At 38.0% G+C, this 19,135-nt stretch overlaps 1 protein-coding gene across 1 annotated transcript; it reads right to left on the bottom strand.

Moving 5' to 3' along the window:
- Positions 1 to 319: 319 nt before the first annotated feature.
- NKAP (NFKB activating protein) lies at positions 320 to 18,898 on the bottom strand. The gene is made up of 9 exons (XM_058536614.1): positions 18,402 to 18,898; positions 16,028 to 16,108; positions 12,241 to 12,311; positions 11,917 to 12,057; positions 9,588 to 9,651; positions 8,036 to 8,145; positions 7,863 to 7,938; positions 6,725 to 6,874; positions 320 to 3,373 (listed from the first exon to the last, which is right to left on the bottom strand). Exons 1-9 carry the CDS (start codon positions 18,785 to 18,787, stop codon positions 3,199 to 3,201), a joined length of 1,254 nt encoding a protein of 417 aa, XP_058392597.1. The 5' UTR covers positions 18,788 to 18,898; the 3' UTR covers positions 320 to 3,198.
- Positions 18,899 to 19,135: the final 237 nt, after the last annotated feature.

A 19,135-nucleotide genomic window follows, 5' to 3' on the forward strand; every position in this document is an offset into this window, starting at 1 on the left:
CCTAAGGAACAGATAGAGACAGCCTTCGCCCACTCTCACTCCAAAAAGTCTTTCTGCTCACTAGGAATGCAACAATAAACAGGGAATCAATCTCTGGCTCAATATTTTGTTTTATTTTAAAAGCTTTTGAAGTGTTTGTTTTTCTTCCTGTGCAGACCAGGAATGACTCGCTTTCGAGAAAAATGGCTGAGGAACGTTACTGAAGCCAGAAGTATTTTAATAGATTCAATTCCCATCTAATTCAATTGTGTCTGATTCTTACAGAATGTTTTAGGATTGGATTTCTAATCAGAATGTATTAAAAATACCATACTGCACATCAAACCACAGAATATTTATTGAATAATAAACTTGTGGCACACAATCCAGCTGTATGTTTTTTGCATTCATTCATTTTCCATTTGGCAACTTCCATCACATTAGCAGAGTAACCAGTAAGTTGTTTTCTGTTTTTTAAAAGGTTCTTTCCTTCACTATCTGCATCACTCAGAGTCTTATGGGTAGAGAAGCTAAGTTTAGACAGCTGCTAAAATTCATCTGTCAGACCAAACTGAGATTGGCACTCGGCTGCTTGTTCCCCCATTTGAGCCTAATTCTCCAGCCCACACACACCTCTTTATGGGCATAACTGGAGAACAGAAAAATGGCAACAGTTCTACAGCTCATAATATAACCAGTCTGAAGGGTTTCCCTACTCACAGACCCCTTCATTTACTGCGAGTTAAGCCTCACTGTTAAACAATCCAATAAGCTCTGAAACCAGGCATGCTGCCTACCACAACACAGCATCACAACTGTGATGGCAGCAGCGTGGCTTGAGGACTGGGAGCAATGAAACAGGGACAGGTTCAATCACCACCCTTACTTTTCCTTGTCTTCTTCCCATCCTCACACCAGATCATCACTTGTTCCTACCATCTCTGTGAGGCTGTCTTGCCTGGCTGCAAAGTTTTAAAACACCCAAGACAAAATTACAAGTGATTACTTACAGGTACATCATAATACGTATTTACGTAGACAAGCACTGGAAGGGAACACAGAATACTAAAGACAATTGATGTGCTAAGACTGTGGGTAATTTTTCTCTCTTCTTTTTTTAACTGTTACATTTGTGCAATAAATAAAAAAAGGAGGGAAAATCTTATCAGAGCAACAGGCAAGGAGGTGGGAAACTAGATAAGTCTCCTTGGAGAACAAAAAATATATTTCAAATACAATAGCCCTCCTACTTGACTTATGGCTCAGGTGACTAAACACAGTTTGAAGCAGTAACTATCATGAGCTGAAAAGAAAATACTTCTAGCCCTTCTATTCTTCCCTCCTCTTTCCCGAAGAATATGCTACTGAAGCTGTTCTTTGGCAGATCGTTCCTGAACAAACTCTGACGAAAGAAATGGTAAAGTTCTGAAATAAATTAATATATTTTCTTTGATTTACTCAACGAGCATTTGTTGAATATCTACTCTGTGGAGGAGATAGGAGAATACAATGAAAATCCACCATATTCACATATCACAAAATTGTTGCATTTAAACTACCTTGCCTACTGAAAACGAGAGCACAAACTCATTTAGTCTTTAGGAACCAGTAACAAAAAATGTTCTTAGAGAACAAAATTTTTAAATGAGGATTATAAATTTAGATTTTATTACACAGGGAAGTAGACAGATTATGACTCACAAAATTGTGACCTAGTTTCTTTTTAACTTTTGGAAACAATAGATTTATTAGGGTAGGCAGCAATGACGATAAATAGAAATCACTTCAAATTCAGGGGTCATAAATATTGCTACATGCCAACGGGCTGTTTAGTTCATTAATTGTAGATTAAAGGTAGACATTTTCCTAGAACATGTGTTAAATAGTAAAACTCTTGATTTATACTTAAAATATGACTGCCTTATTTTAAAACTTTGGGGAAAAAACACTTTAAACTACTATAAGGAGAGAGGGTATTTTATAACAGCAGAGTAAGAATTTCCTCATCACTCAGGTAATTGAAATTTATCCTAGGCACATAATAACAATGCAGTTCAAAACAGCCTTAACAAAAACAGCCAAAACTTCCACTGTCCCCTCTGCCTTCGCTCTTCTGACCTAACAACTAAAACTGAACAAAATGAGGGAAGGAAAAAGATCATGATCTCACAGTCCCAGAATTTTCCATTTCTCCCAAACTTAAAAGTCAACCGCAGCCATAAAAAAGTGATAAAGTGAGCAGCTTCTATACAAAGTTAAACTGAATGATAGATATAAAAAATAAACCAAAAGGTTTAACAATGTTTAAAATGAAATATGCTTATTACATAAAGGACAGACTTAAAAATGTTTAATAGCATTTTAGCTTCATCCTTATAAAACAACTAAGTTAAAACAATGATTCATTATATTTTTCCCTATTAAACTCCTGACCCTAGTTGACTCCCATTCATTTCTAGTATTCAAATAATGATCTAAGCACAGCTTAGATGGAAATAATGTACATACATTGGCACAACAGTAGACTTTCCAATATTTTATATTTGAAAGAACTATTTTTAAGTAACCTATTAATTTTAAAAATGAATGTTCACATTTTCAATTCAACAAGTCTGTGGGTTAGTTTGCTTTTTGGTTTGTTTGTTGGTTTGGGGATGGAGGTAGGGACTAAAACCAAAATACATTATTTCCAGGGCAGGCTATATATTATACAAGTCAATCTCCAAATTCCAGATTTGCTTTTTTCAGCAATGCCTTCATTTTGTTAACAAAAGTGGCCTCCTGTATGTTTCTGTCAAGTCCATTTATCACACATTCAACAAAGAGGAATGATAATCTCCCACAAGTTCAGTTGGGGTGGGGTTGGGGGGCGGGTATCATGTCGAGCTGATAGTAGCACTGTCCCACGGTGTGAGAGTTTGGTTTCTCACATCTCACTGATGCTTTCTCTCAATGCCACCTCCCCCAATATAGTAGGGTTTCACTCATAATTTGGATTTTTAAACCAGAAAGTTATTATGGTCAATCCAAAATAACCCAAAGAACTTGCTAAAGTTACATCAATAAGCAGGTTTTTATTGAATGACTAAAAAAATTAAATAGAAGGCACAGTAGCACTGTAAAGCTTTTTCGGATCATAATAATCTTTTTGTATGGATATATGGAACCCAGACTTTCTTTTTTGTTGTTAAAAATGTCTGCTGAACAATCAGAAAATCGTTATTTGTCATCTTTCCCTTTAGTTTTTCTGTATACCATCTCTCGAAAACTGGCCAGAATCTTGTTTTCTCTCTTTCGTCTCTCTTCTTGGTTAAAGGACGCAAGGGCTCTCTTCTCATCAGCACTATAGATCTGGTTCTCTTTTCGCAGTCGCACAGCCTCCATTCGGCGATGCCTGGAGATAATTTTATTTTCAGCTTAATTTCTCAGTAATTATTCTCATAGTACTTCCTCACTAATCCTGTCTTAATACAGAGTGGTCTATTTAAAAAGCTGACAAGTAGAAACCGTTCTTATAACGGGTTAGATTTTCAAAAGATCATTTGTTTTTATCTGCAGACGTGTCCTTTGATTCATTTCTAATATTCAAATAATGATCTCTGAGGTTCTGTCAACATAGTGAATGTTATTAATTTCAAATAGTAAGGGCATATGTCTAATTCTGTTGTTTCCAGTAAAACAAACAAAAATGGTCAAATTATTAAACTTCCTAGGCGGTATGTGGAATTTGCTTTTGTGGGATTGATAGTAGGACAGATGAAAGATTTAAGTTGTCATCAATCAGGTGGAACTTCTTCAAGGTTCTAATTTATCATACAACCAAAAGAACCAAGTCTAAATCTACAACTGAATTGTTTGGTGAGTTTTGTGAGCGGATTTAACTTCTTTAGAATCTAGTAGCAGCTTAAAGAAAAGAAAGCAGGGTTTTAGCACAAGGGCCAAATGAGGAAAGTATAGGGGCAGAGGCAGAGGGAAACTATTACATCATCTTCAAAACATCTGCCTATTTAGAGGGAAAACTTCATGAAAACCTGCCTCTTTTATGTCTATGTACCCAATCCTACACAATCAGTTCAAGATGAAGTTTGAGCTACATCTAGAAAAATAGAGAAAACTGTGTAAGGAGAAGAGGGGAGAATCATTTCAGATTTGTGTGAAGGTGGGGGAGTGGCAGGATGGAGAGCCAATGTATGACAAGGAGATGGAGATGGCAATGTTTTTAGGTTGCTCAGGGTACTGTGAATAGAGCAGTTTATCTGGAACAGGAAGCGCTATGGGAACAATGCTGTAATAAACATCTATGTACACGTCTCCTGGTACATGGAAGATTTTCTTTGGGGTATGTAGGTATGGAGTTGCTGGGTCATAAAGTATATGAATGCTCAACTTTCCAAGATAGTGTCAGACTGTTTTCCAAAGTGGTTGTACCAATTTACACCACCACTAGCAATATTTAAGAGATCCTGTAGATCTACATCCTCTCAAATGCTTGGTATTGTTAGAACTTTGAATTTTTATCTACCAAATGGGTGTAAAATGGTATTTCAGTATGTTCTTGATCTCCATTTCCAATGATAATGAACATGTTTTTATTTATGTGTAGGCCGTATATATTTCTTCTTCTGACAAATGCCTGTTTTGTGTCATTTTCCCACTTTTCTTTTGGGTTGTTTATGGGTATTCTTTAAATATCCTCAATACTAACTCTTTATCATTTGTGTGTATTGTAAGATCTTAAGCCCAGCTTGGAACTTGTCTTTTTACTTATTTTAAGAGTTCTTGCTTTTAACCTAGGCAAATTTATCAATATTTTATTTTATGGTTAGTGCATTTTGTTTGCCTTCTGTAAGAAATGCTTCCCCACCCCAAGATCTAACAGATATCTGCTCATATTTTATACTAAGAGTGATAAAGTTGTTCTTGACATTTAAGTCCTTTATCTAGCTGCACTCATTTTTTTTTTTTTTGTGAGGAAGACCAGCCCTAAGCTAACATCCGATGCCAATCCTCCTCTTTTTTGCTGAGGAAGACTGGCTCTGGGCTAACATCTGTGCCCATCTTCCTCTACTTTATATGGGATGCCGCCACAGCATGGCTTAACAAGTGGTGCGTCAGTGTGCGCCCAGGATCCGAACCCGCGAACCCCGGGCTGCTGCAGCAGAGCGCGCGCGCGCTTAACCACTTGTGCCATCAGGCCGGCCCTGCACTCATTTTTAAATATGGTGATACAGAGTTCTACTTTCATCTTTTTCCATATGGATAACCACTTTTTTTCCTGCTCCATTTACTGAATAGTTCCTTCTTTCCCCACTGATCTGACATGCCATCTCTTTCATATATAGAAGTTCTGACTATATATGGCTCTGACTCTGGGCTCTATTTTATTCCACTGAACAATTTATTTGTTCCCTCATGCTTTCTAAAGTGCTGTAAGCTTCATAATAAGTCCTCATATCTGGTAGGGAAAATCTCATCTTCCTGCTTTTCAGAAGTAACCTGACTATTCTTGGTCCTCTAAGTCGAACATATAAATTTTAGAACCACCTTATTAAGTTTCACGAAAAACTCCGTTGTGATTTTGATTGGAACTGCACTGAATCTACAGATCATTTTGGGAAGAACTGACAACTTTATAATATTGCCTTCCTATCCATGAGCATGGTATCGCTCCATTTATTTAGGTCTTCTTTAACGTCTCTTAATAATGTTTTATAGTTTTCTCCGTAGAGGTCTTGGACATCTTTTGTTAGGATTTATTCCTAAGTCCTTCATATTCTCTGATACTATTAGAAATGGTGTTTTTTTTAACTTAATTACATTTTTCAGTTGTTTGTTGCAGGTGCATTGTAGTGCAATTGATTTTTGTGTATTAACCTTATATCCAACCATTTGTTAAACCTTCTTATTATTTATAATTCATCTGAAGATTCTGTAGGATTTCCTATGTAAACAATCATATCATTGACAAAAAAATGACAGTGTTATATCCTCCTTTCCAATCCTTATGCCTCTAATTTGTTTTTCTTGTCTTACTGTGCTGGTCCTCAGATATAATGTTTCCAAATGTCGGTCCTCAGAATTCCAAGATTCTGGAGGTGCTTGAGAGGTTCTACAAATATTTGCCTCCAATTTCATTTAAAAATATTTACCTACTTTTAAAAGTTTATAAAGTTTAAAAAAATCCAAAATTCAGTTTGATCTTGGTACTGATGCCCTATTAGTTCACTCTCCTCGTTCTTTCTGGTACTTTGCTTTCTCTTCCCTAATTTTATATTCATTTCCCCATGCTGAACCTGATGTCTGTCATAATGCTTTTCTGTTCTTCATTCTTAAGAGTCCACAGAGAACTGGAGGCAAATTCAGAAACCAGGAAACATTGTCGTATGAAAATGCTTTCCTAACTCCCAGAATGTCACATTCCTCATGGGGCAGTGACAAACAGCTGAATTTAACTATATCCTCCAGACAATAAACTATCTGTACCAAAATACAAACAAGGAAAGGACACTGGGAAGACTAATTCTTTGAAGTTGGGGATATAGCTGAGTGCGAGGCTGAGCTGCATACATACATACTAAAATTGACACATTTATACCAATAAAACCAATATTAAACCAATATTTGTACCCTACTTTTCATTAGGAATGATTACTTAATGAAAACCAACCACTAAAATATAATTCTGGTAGTGAAAAAGAAGGAAAAGATCTAATAATGGAAACTGACCTCAATATCCAGAACATACCTGCTACCACTCATTACGTAACCCGAGCATTCAAATGATGCAATTTCTTCACTTGTCAAGCCAATTTCACCTCTTCGTGGGATACGTTTTCCAGCTTTTACATATTCAGCCATAGCTGCACCTTCACCAGGTAACAGAGCATGGCCATAGCTACAAAGTAATTCAGAATTCAGAAAAGGTTCATTATAAAAAGCTCACCATCTAAAGAGAGCACAAAAAAACATTTTCTCTCAGAAAAAGGTAGGAATAACAGTTGCTGAGTGGCAGCATGCTGGGAAGCCCAATGTGAAATCAGTTAGTGAACGCTGCATTCTGACCTGTATAACTAACCCAGAAATGCAGAGATACTCTGGAAGAACAAAAGAACTGATGTTAGTGAGTACATATTCATGGTCTAGATTTAGGCATCAATTTATTCCTACAGATATTGCCTTTACTGATTTTGCCTCCAGTAAATTCCTTTTCCCTTTAAACAACAACAAAAAAGTAAAGAAATAATATATCTCAAATTAACATACTTTTTAGACTTATAACCAATAATAATGGTAACAGTTATCTACAGGAATAATTATCCATTAACTTTCATTCAAGGGGAATTTAAAAACTACCATCCCTTCATTCAATTCATTGAATAATTCTTTAATGACTATTAAACTCAAAGCTTGTAATACAAAAATAATCTCTGTTGTTGTGTAATTTACATATTAATAAGGATATAACTGCAATATAACACAGAATATATAATACATTGCATAAAAGAAATAGAAAATTCTATGAGGACCAAAGGATTAAAGCGGCGTAGCAATCACACCTACTTATGGAGGGGGAGTGCTGGGAATCAGCACATGGCCCCTCCTTTTGAAAAAGGCTTTCAAGGATGTAAGGATTTTACTAGGAAGAAACTGGGGTTGGGGAGAAACCAGGGCTGGGAAAAGAAGGGAGGGCGTGTTGGGGGAAGAAATAAGGTGAATGAGGCACGATGTGGGAAAGTACACAGTAAATACAAGGAAGTTTTAGTTCAGCTCAGTTGGAACCTGGGGTATAAATAAGGGAGTAAAGAGGGGGAAGCTTGGAAAGGTAAGTTAGGGCCATACTTTTGGGAAGGTGCTTTAGGTATTGTAAATACACTGTTACTTACTTCAGAGGTTTATCATCTTGAGAGGCAAGTGTTTTTGGAGCCTCTGGGCCAATTAAATCTGAGGGTTCTTCAGGCTCTGCACAAAAGATGTTCAGAAACATATTCACATTTTGACTAATTGGTTAATTTAATGTTTTATCTGTTCTGAGTCAAAGTCTATCCAAAGAACCTACTTGACCGATCCTTCCAGGGATTCTCCAGAAACTCTTCTTGGGAATCTTTAGAGCTTGAATCACTGGAATCTTTTCTGCTCTTCTTAGACTTCTTTTTCTTGTATTTCTTTCTGTAATGATTATAATTTGATACAAATTGACTTAATATTCCCACATTAAAGAGCATATTATTTTTTCAAGACAATGAAAGTGATTAAAATGATTTGAATTTTCAGCTTATTCAAACTTGTTAGAGAATAATTTTTTTTAATTGTGAAATTTTTGTTGTACATTATTGTTTGTCAGTCACCATTTAAGTGCATCCCTCCACCCCTTGTGTCCACCTCCCACCCCTCTAGCCCCTGGTAACCACCAAACAGTTCTATCTGTCCGTGTGTTGGTTTATCTTCCACATATGAGTGAAATTATGCACTGTTTGTCTAGAGAAGAATTTTAATTAAAAAATCTTCTAACTTATTTAACCAAATCATGTTTCACTATAAACATGACGCATAAATCCCTAAAGGGAACAATGAAATACTATTCTCATGTTATAGAAAGATAACAGAAATAAAGCAGTTTCAAAAACAGTTCTTACCAATTTGAGCATCAATAATTTTAAGTGTAATGGATTAATATACATCAAATATGTTTGAATCCTTGGGTTTATAATGATACTAAAAAAATCCAACTCATTATTTTGAAAACTCATAAAACAAAAAAAGTAAGCAATTATCCTGCCCTTCCCATACAAATTGTACTTCAAGCTAACCAAATAGTTGATGAGGGTAGGTATCTCTTATAGAATTATTCTACCTAATAAATGAAGAAAGCAAGCCAGAATCAGACTATTATTACCATTTTGCAATTCCTGATGAAATAAGGGACCTAGGCAATGACCATCAATGGCTGTTAATATGACAAAAAGAGACAAGCAGACATTATCTGCATCCTGGTGGAAATACATAGCAACACCTATGAACTATTCCTGCCAAAAACTCAAATCTGAACTTCATCAAGTCTCTCGATCTAACTATCAATCTACAGGAAATACAAAGGACACAGAACATGTTAAAAGGACACCTTAAGAATACAATCAGCAAAATCCATATTGCAGGAAACTCTATGGGAGAAATGAATTGGTTTCTTCAACAAATAAATTACAAGAACAAAAAGGGGATAAGGGGAACTTATCAATTTAAAGAGATGTAAGAGACATTAACCAATCGCAATTTATGGACATTATTTGGATCCTGATTTGAATAAACTGCACAAAAAACCCCTGAGAATTGAGGAATTATTGTTAAATATTTTAGGCGTGATAACAGTATTGTGGGTTATGATTTTTTTCTTTTAAAAAGAATGCCTATCTTTTACAGAAATGTGACGTTTTATGGATGAAATTATATCTGGGATTGGTTTCAAAATAATGAGGGGGGAGTTAATTATCAAGCCCCTGAGTTAATAATTGTTAAAGCTGGGTGATGGTTACACGGGGGATCATTATACTATTTTATGTAATTTTATATATATTTGAACTTTTCCATAATAAAAATTGAAGGAAAAAACTGACGATCTGCGTTTCTTCTTCTTTTCCTTTTTCTTGGCTTTCTTTGCTCTCCTTTTCGCATCTTCATCTGCAAATTAGAACACATTATAACTTAAAAACAATTTTAACCCTAAAACCCCAACACTTTTGGGTAGATAAATATCCTATTGCTGTCCTATTTGTTGTTACAGAGAAATTCATTCATTCAAACATTTATTGCTACTTCTTAGGAAATGTGCTAGTCACTGGGGACGTAGAAAATAGTCACACTCAGTATTTGATAATATAGGGTATTATTATTAATTTTATTGTGTGAGATAGTATTGTGATTAAGTTGGAAAATGTTCTTATTTTTTAGAGATGTATACAGAAACATTTAGGGTGGCAGTGTGATATTTATAATTTACTTTGAATATCACAGCAAAAAACCCATATTTGAAACAAATATGTCATAACACTAACAACTGCTAAAATCTAGGTGATATGTATACGGCATTATACTATTCCCTTCACTTTTCTGAATGTCTGAATATTTTCATGATGAAAAGAGGAAAAAATGTATGTGTGTGTTTGGGGGGGATGCTTTCCAGGAACTCAGTCTAATGGAGGAGACAGAGGCAAAGAGTGAACTAGCATCCGGGGTGAGAGAGGGAAGCACGGGGTGCTCTGGACACACAGAGGAGTATCAAAATCAGGCTGATTTGGGGAGGGTGGCTGAGGAATGGTTGACCAGGAAAAGGTGACTCTTAAGCTAGTTCTTTTCAAAGTCAGTTTTATTACGAATGGAATGCATGCCCATTGTTGAATGAGTAAGCCGAGCTGCGTGCAGGGAGAGACTGCCATTGTAGCAGACGAACTCTGCACCACGTAACAGAGTTGAGAGAAAGAACGTGGCATACCGAGGAGACAGAAAGTTGTGCTCAGGCTACAGAGGATGCTGCGGGAGGGAATGACAGGGTATATGTCATTAGAGAGGGACCAATCAGGGTCTGAACCTTACCCTGAAGGCTTTTGAGAGCTACTGAAGGATTTTAAGTAGGGCCTGACTTGCTTAGATGTGTGATATAAGAAAGTTCAGGGGCCAGCCCTGTGGCTTAGCAGTTAAGTGTGCGCGCTCCGCTACTGGCGGCCCGGGTTCGGATCCCGGGCGTGCACCGACGCACCGCTTCTCCGGCCATGCTGAGGCCGCGTCCCACATACAGCAACTAGAAGGATGTGCAATTATGACATACAACTATCCCCTGGGGCTTTGGGGGGGAAAAAGAGAAAAGGAGGAGGATTGGCAATAGATGTTAGCTCAGAGCTGGTCTTCCTCAGCAAAAAGAGGACGATTAGCACGGATGTTAGCTCAGGGCTGATCTTCCTCACAAAAAAAAAAGAAAAGAAAAGAAAGTTCAGTCTTCCAGCAATGAGGAAGAAAAGCGACAAGAGGTGCCAGGAAACCCGGGCGACATCAGAGGAAGGGGCGCCTTTGTGTAATGTGTCCCCAGAGGAGGTACCCTCTGTCAATCATCAGCTAGGAGAGGGCACAAAGAGGTGGCTTTTGTGATGCGCCACCCCACAGGGGGTGTCCTCCATAAATGAGCTGCCAGCCTGAAGGGGTCCTTGATGGTGTGCCTTTTTGAAACTGTACAAAGGTGCCGACTGAGTGTGAGAATTACACAAAAGAGCCCTTCCACTGGGTTGATGCAGCCCTGTATGGCTTGGTTTGGCACCACATGTCTCGCAGACCAACCCCAACTTAGCTCGGTGCCACATGCCTTATACAACTACATACAACCAATCTGGAGTCACACTGCTTAGGTCTGCATCCCAACTGTGTGAGCTTGAGTGTGGTACTTATAACCTGCTCTGTGCCTCCATTTCCCCACCTCTAAGAAGTATCCTACAGTTACTGTGTGCATTAACTAGAGAAAATAAACATCAAGCACTTAGCAGGGTGCCTGGCACAAAGTCAGTGAGGATTCAAAAGCTCTTGGCTATTATTATTGTTTTTAAGAACCTTCTTCTAAAATAAGCTTTAAGAAGTAAAACTAGTTTGTTTTTGTTTTTGTTTTTTTTGTGAGGGAGATCAGCCCTGAGCTAACATCTGATGCCAATCCTCCTTTTTTTTTTTTTTTGGCTGAGGAAGATTGGTCCTGAGCTAACATCCACGCCCATCTTCCTCTACTTTATATGGAATGCCGCCACAGCATGGCTTGACAAGCAGTGCGTCGGTGTGCGCCCAGGATCCGAACCTGCGAACCCAGGGCTGCCGCAGTGGAGTGCGCACACTTAACTGCTTGTGCCACCAGACCGGCCCTGTAAAACTGGTCTTGAAGCAGGGCTTGCAGAATGATGTTGGTTTTCTTACCACTGGAGTCTGTTTCAGAATCAGAGTCACTGTCACTGTTGTCAGAATACTTCTTGTGTTTTCTTTTAGATGATTTTTTCTTTCTCCTTTTCCTGGATCTTTCTTTTGAATGACTAGACTTCTTCTTCTTCTTCTTTTCTTCTACATAAAACACAAATAAAAAACTAACTTCTAAAGAAGTATTTCTGAGCATCAATTTTATTGTATTTGAAATACTTAAAAGGAATATATGACAGGCAATTTGAGTAAAAGCAAAGTCTAAAATTCAACTATTTATAGACTTATTTTTTAACTTCTCAACAAAGTTCTGTATTTAAAAAATACCTTCTGAAGAAGAAGCTGAGGTGGTGATTTTCTTTGGTTCTTCATCCTCTACTGGTGTATGTTCATCAGAGCTGAATTTAAAGAAAATGGTTGTAAGAATCAGAAAAGTGATGAAATATGGACCCTAGAGTATAAGAATATAGACTTAAAATTTTTCAGTAGTGACATTGATTGTCCAAGAGCCAGGAAAAGCAAGCACTGGACTGCTTTTGTAAGAGAACACCTTCATGATAGTGTAATACTCACTTACACTTGCGTAATGCTTTACAGCTTACAAAGTGCTATTCAAACTGAAAGCGGCATGGAGGATTTATATTTTCAGAAGAAACCACAGGACAAAAGCAAGCAAACAGGAACCATAAGGAAAGATGAAGGAAACTGGAGACGAGAAGGCTGCGGGAAGACTTTATCATAGTTTTATTCCATGTGTGTAATGGGCATACGGTAGAGCAGCAACTGTTCTTTCTCCACAGAGCAGGAAGAACCTAACACACTACGGTGTAAAGAGATTTCATTCTGTTGTAGAGAATTCTGAAGATCAGTACTGTTAAAATTCTATAATCATTTAGAAAGGTAATTCCTATTTCATATAATCTTTTCCTCTGAAGATCACATCTGGAATAATTTAGGTATTGCCTAGAAAATTATTTTTAGGATTCCTTCCAACTCTAATTCTTTGAGTTCAGATTCTTCGAGTATTTTCCAAAGGTATCTATAAGAACAAGTTTCAGTACCTCAATATAATAAAGGCCATATATGAGAAGCCCACAGCTAATATCATATTCAATGGTGAAAAGCTGAAAGCTTTTCCTCTAAGAGAAGGAACAAGACAAGGATGCCCACTCTCGCCACTTTTATTCAACATAGTATTGGAAGTCCTAGCCAGAGCAATTGGGCAAGAAAAAGAAATAAAAGGCATCCAACTTGGAAAGGAATAGGAAAACTGTTACTAATTGTAGATGACATGATATTATACACAGAAAATCCTAAAGACTCCACCAAAAAACTGTTAGAACTAATAAATGAATTCAGCAAAGTTGCAGGATACAAAATCAATATACAGAAATCTGTGGCATTTCTATACATTAATAATGAACTACCAGAAAGATCAATTAAATAAATAATCCCATTTACAACTGCATCAAAAAGAATAAAATACCTGGGAATAAATTTAACCAAGGAGGTGAAAGACCCATACACTGAAAACTATAAGACATTGATGAAAGAAATTGAGAAGACACAAATAAATGGAAAGATCTTCCATACTCATGGATTGGAAGAATTAACATTGTTAAAATGTCCATACTACCTAAAGCAATCTACAGATTCACTGCAATCTCTATAAAAATTCCAATGGCATTTTTCACAGAAATACAACAAATAATCCTAAAATTTGTATGGAACCACAAAAGACTCCGAATAGCCAAAGCAATCTTGAGAAAGAAGAACAAAGCTGGAGGCATCACACTTCCTGATCTCAAACTATATTACTAAGTTTTAGGAATCAAAACAGTATGTTATTGGCAAAAAAAACAGACACACAGATCAATGGAACAGAATAGAGAGACCAGAAATAAACCCACACATATATGGGTCAATTAATTTATGACACAGGAATCAAGAATATACAATGGGGAAAGGACAGCCTCTGCAATAACTGGTGTTGGGATAACTGGACAGCCACATGCAAAAGAATGAAATTGGACCACTGTCTTACATCATACACAAAAATTAAGTCAAAATGGATTAAAGACTTGAATGTAAGACCTGAAATCATAAAACTCTTAGAAGAAAACATAGGCAGTAAGCTCCTTGACATTGGTCTTGGTGATGATTTTTTGGATTTGACACCAAAAGCAAAGGCAACAAAAGCAAAAATCAACAAGTGGGACTACATCACACTAGAAAGCTTCTGCACAGCAAAGGAAACCATCAACAAAATGAAAAGGCAACCTACGGAATGGGAGAAAATATTTGCAAATCATGTATCTGATAAGGGGTTAATATCCAAAATATATAAAGAACTCACACAACTCACTAGCAAAAACACAATCCAATTAAAAAATGGGCAGAGGATATGGACATTTTTCCAAAGAAGACATACAGGAGGCCAAGAGATACACGAAAAGATGCTCAACATCACTAATCATCAGGGAAATGCAAATCAAAATCACAATGAGATATCACCTCACACCTGTTAGAAAAGCTGTTATCAAAAAGACAAGAAATAACAAGTGTTGGCAAGGATGTGGAGAAAAGGGAACACTTGTGCATTGCTGGTGGGAAAGTAAACTGGTGCAGCTACTACGGAAAACAGTGGCTTTTAATTTTAATTTTCAAAAAATTAAAAATAGAACTACCATATGATCCAGCAATTCCACTTCTAGGTATTTATTTGAAAAAGATATACACACCCCCATGTTCATTGTAGCATAAAAAAGAATGAAATCTTGCCATTTGCAACAACATGGATGGACCTTGAGGGCATTACACTAAGTGAAATAAGTCAGACAAAGACAAATACCGTATGATCTCACTTATACGTGAAATCTTAAAGAAAAAACAATCAAGCTCATAGATACAAAGAACAGACTGATGGTTGCCAGCGGGTGGGGGGTAGGGGGTGAATGAAATGGGTGAAGGGTGTCAAAAGGTACAAACTTCCAGTTATAAGATAAGTCCTGGGGATGTAATATACAACATGGCGACTAAGGTTAATAATACTGTATTGTGTATTTGAAAGTTGCTAAGAGAGTAAATCTTAAAAGTCCTCATCACAAGAAAAAAAAATTTTGTAACTACGTATGGTGACGATGTTAACTAGGCTCTTTGTGGTGATCATTTAACAATATATACAAATATCGAATTATTATGTTGTCACCTGAAACTAATATAATGTATGTCAATCATACTTCAATAAAAAATAATTTATTTATTTATTATTTTTTTAAAGATTTTATTTATTTATTTTTCCCCCCAAAGCCCCAGTAGATAGTTGTATGTCATAGCTGCACATCCTTCTAGTTGCTGTATGTGGGATGCGGCCCCAGTATGGCTGGAGAAGCGGTGCCTCGGTGCACGCCTGGGATCCGAACCCGGGCCGCCAGCAGCGGAGCGTGTGCACTCAACCGCCAAGCCACAGGGCCGGCCCAAAAATAATAATTTAAAACAATCTTTAAAAATAAAAAAGAACAAGTTTCAGATAATAATGCTTTATCACCCTGTCACAAATTACAGGTTTACCTGTTAAGCGCATTATCTCAACTCAACCTAAAGTAGACAAAGAAACAGAGGAGAGGGAAGCAGCAGCTTACAAATAGCACCAAAGAGAAAAAAAATAAGGAAAAAAAAAAGCATTAAGCCCTCAGATAGTATTGGATACAGGAAAACTAAATAAAACCATATTGGTATATTCATTAAAAAAAATCCCTTTGTAATGTAACATCCGACATGTGATCTGCTACTGGGTTAAGAAAAAATAATTCAAATTAATATAAACGTATTATTTAACACTGAACCCGTCTATGAATAGGAAATTAGCACCCCATGAATTATAATTTAAAGAGAACAATTAGCATGCTAAAAATCCACTAGTAACATGTTTTAATCCTTAGGTATGTTCCGTGTTTTTAAAACTTAAGGGGTAGAATAGCATAAATCACAGGAAAGAAGAAAAAAATGCGAGCTGTACTTAAATGTGAGCTGTACTTCACTTAACAAAAATTTTGACAACAGATTCTGGATTTAAGCGTTACATTTAAAAAAATATATATTTTTAATCACTTACTCTGGTTCTGGATTCTTTGGAGAAAGTCCCCATACTTCAGGAGCTCCCAATTCTCCAATTCTCTCTCTCTCACTTAATCTCCTAGAAGATACAGGCATGTAAATTATAACTCCATGGCTAAATTCTGTTTCCTAAATATATAATCAAAATCAAAGGAGTGCAGTTAAATCCTATTTTCCCTTTACATTTTAAACTTAAATTAATAAAAACTTGGTTTAAATGTAAACTCAACACTTAGGATCTGATGTTCTGATAGCACTATCAAATGGTACAGATTACAGACAGCCTGAACAGCCGGGCTAGAAATGCAGCCTGGGAGGTTGTCAAGTGCATCCCTTCTGCTGCACGCATGACATAGCTCCTAATTGCTCATTTCATCTTTTCCAGTATGTGACAGAAACAGTTTTACATTTGCAAATAATTTCATTTGTTTACACATATTTATGAAAGAGAAGTCTTTATTTTTGATTTGGTCAAATCTTCCATTTTCAGAAACTCAGGAATTAATGAAGAAACTAAAAATGAAGCATTAGAAGTAGAAAATAAAGGGGGCTCTGAAAATGAAAGAAAAGTTTTATTTGACAAAAATTGTACTCAGTGAAACACAGGGTTCGTTTTCTCTTTAATTCCTTTTTGGAAAAGGAGTACATTCTCCGTCTACTCTTGGAGGACACTAAAATTTTTTTCTTGTTTTATGTTTGTGATTTCTTCTTTTAATTTTTGCTATTACTCATAAACAAACAAACCACAAAAAAACTAAGGCTCAATTCCTCCAAGTTTAGCCGCTTGTAACTTCATTAAAAAAAACAACTTACAAAATAAATATAATTGGTTTGATTGAACAAACTATTTTTTTACTTCTTTATTCAGAGGAAAAGCTATAATCATGCAGCGTCAGACTCAGGTTTTCCACTTGAAGAAACAGACAGTCTAAAAGAGGACATACTTATAACAGAACCTGGAATATACGCATATAGGGGAAGAATGCTTGACAGGCTGGAAAGAGCAAGCAATGAAGTTCTCACCCCTGCTGCCACCTGGCTTCATGTGTACCCTTAAGTTAAATTTTCTTCTAAACGGACAAATGCAAATTTCATCCAAGAATTTCCGACATCTTTTGGTGAAGACTGTCCACTAAGAAGCTGGTTGCTTTTTGACTGACACAGCCAGGGGTAACTTTCTGAAAAATTTAATTTGGAGAGGTAGGTCTCCAACCTAACTCAGGCCTGTTTGTACTGTTGCTGCTCCAATGCACAAAACTCTAACAGCTGACACTTAAAGACTCTATTATGCTCCAGGCACTAAATCATTACAACTCTAAAAGCCTTCTTGCTAATTTTATCCCCTTTTAAATGGGGAAGAAATGAAGCTCAGAGAGGTCACGAAACTATTAAGTAGCAAAGCACGGCTTCAAACTCAGGCAGTCTCATTCTGGAGCTTGTCCTCTTCATTACTGTGCTTTATTACTTCCCACTCCTGGAAGAAAAAGATTCTTGAAGACACCTTCCAGCTCTTGGAAACTTAACCTGTGCCTCAGTGCTTGTAATACTACTTTTAAATTTCTTGTTTTTTAACACATAGTGTCTGTAAAGCACATAGTACAGTGCCTGACATAATTTAACACTCAATAAGCATTAGATATTAAGGCTTACACAGCAATAATTATAACCCTTTTCCTTTCTCCTTCTTAAACTATCCATTTTTCACTCCAATACTCACTCTCATTAGAGGAGACCTGATCTCACTCTGACCTCATTTTTCATGGTCAAGATTGAGACCTATTAACAAGACCTTTCTCAACGTAGCCTAATTTACAGTTCCTACATTCATTCAATCATCTTGTCTCAGAGGTTTTCCTCCTCCCTAATCTAACTTAATCTCAACCTTTCTCAACTTGTTACAAAGCATTTCCACTTACATATCCTGTTATCATCTCAAACCTGTCTGATCATTCAACAAGCAATGGTTGCGCCTACAAAGTGCTGAGCACTGTGAGTTTTGTGAGCAATAAAATAGGGCTCCTCCTTTCCATGAGCTCAGTCTAGTGGGGAATAAAAACATGCTCATGAATGACAACGACACAACCAAGAAAATGCTATAAAATTCGGTAGGTCTGAGACTCTTGGCTATGCCCGCTACAAGCCAGGAGGCAGAATGGGGCAGCGGGAGACCAGGGCACTGCATGAAGGGGCTCGAGAACCTAAGGGAAGAAGAGGGCGAATAAGGTGTTGTCCTGGGTGGATTGAAGGAAGGGATGAAAATGGGCGCAAGGCAGGCAGAGAGAGCGAAATGCGAATAGTCAGAAGCGGGATGAACAATAAATCGGACTCCGATGACAGGTGGGCTCATGGAAGAGAAGGTGCGTCTCACTCACTTCTGCCGTAGACTCTCCTCCCTCTCCTTATCCAGGAGGCTAGGCCACGGCTTGTCATTCCCGTAGGGGCGTGAGTAGCCGCCATAATAGGCGGACGAGGAGGCAGAAGCGAAAGGGTTGCCCCGCGGCGCAGAGGGCCGCTCGCGGGAGCGGGAGCGCGAGCGGGATCTGTAGGACTGGTTTCTGGAGCCTTGGCTGAGGCCACTCAGCTGATGGCTGAGGCCGTTCCGGTCCCCGGACCGAGAGCAAGAGTGCGAGCGAGACCGGCGGCCCCGGGGGGAGCGGGCGGATTTGCTGGGTTTAGGGCTCTTCGACGGACTGCGACGCCTCCCCCCAGAGCCCGAGGCCTCCCGCTCCGGGCTGCGCGAGCCGGACACCGGAGCCATCGCTGCCGCTGGGTCCCCGCAGCAGCGGGAGAAGGGGGCGCTCTCGCGAGCCTGGGAAGATCTCGGTTGCCTTGGCTCCCAGAACCCGCCGCCGCGCCACTACCCGAACCTGAAGGAACCTTGAAAACACTTCCGGGTACGTCGGCAAATCCCTTCCCCAGACCTAGGTGGTCCTGCCTACAGGACAGGATGTGTGTATCGGTATAAAGTAGCCGGTGAGGCAACCGAGTCCGCGCACTCTTCCTCTTCCGAGTGAGGCTCCTCAAGTCTAAGCTGTACTAGAGACCTTGTGCTCTCTTCAGCCTCGAGTTGAAATGCCTGAAGGAAAGGACGACAGGCCACGGGACA

Source organism: Diceros bicornis, chromosome X (assembly GCF_020826845.1).
Source record: "Diceros bicornis minor isolate mBicDic1 chromosome X, mDicBic1.mat.cur, whole genome shotgun sequence".
In the NCBI taxonomy this organism is placed as follows: Eukaryota; Metazoa; Chordata; class Mammalia; order Perissodactyla; family Rhinocerotidae; genus Diceros; species Diceros bicornis.

Excerpts from the sequence above, each read along its gene's own strand:
- NKAP (XM_058536614.1), bottom strand. The coding sequence starts at position 18,787 with ATGGCTCCGGTGTCCGGCTCGCGCAGCCCGGAGCGGGAGGCCTCGGGC. Across the intron at positions 7,939-8,035 it reads TCCCTGGAAGGATCGGTCAA|AGCCTGAAGAACCCTCAGAT; the intron begins GTAGGTTCTTTG and ends TCTTTTGTGCAG. Across the intron at positions 6,875-7,862 it reads CAAGATGATAAACCTCTGAA|CTATGGCCATGCTCTGTTAC; the intron begins GTAAGTAACAGT and ends ATTACTTTGTAG.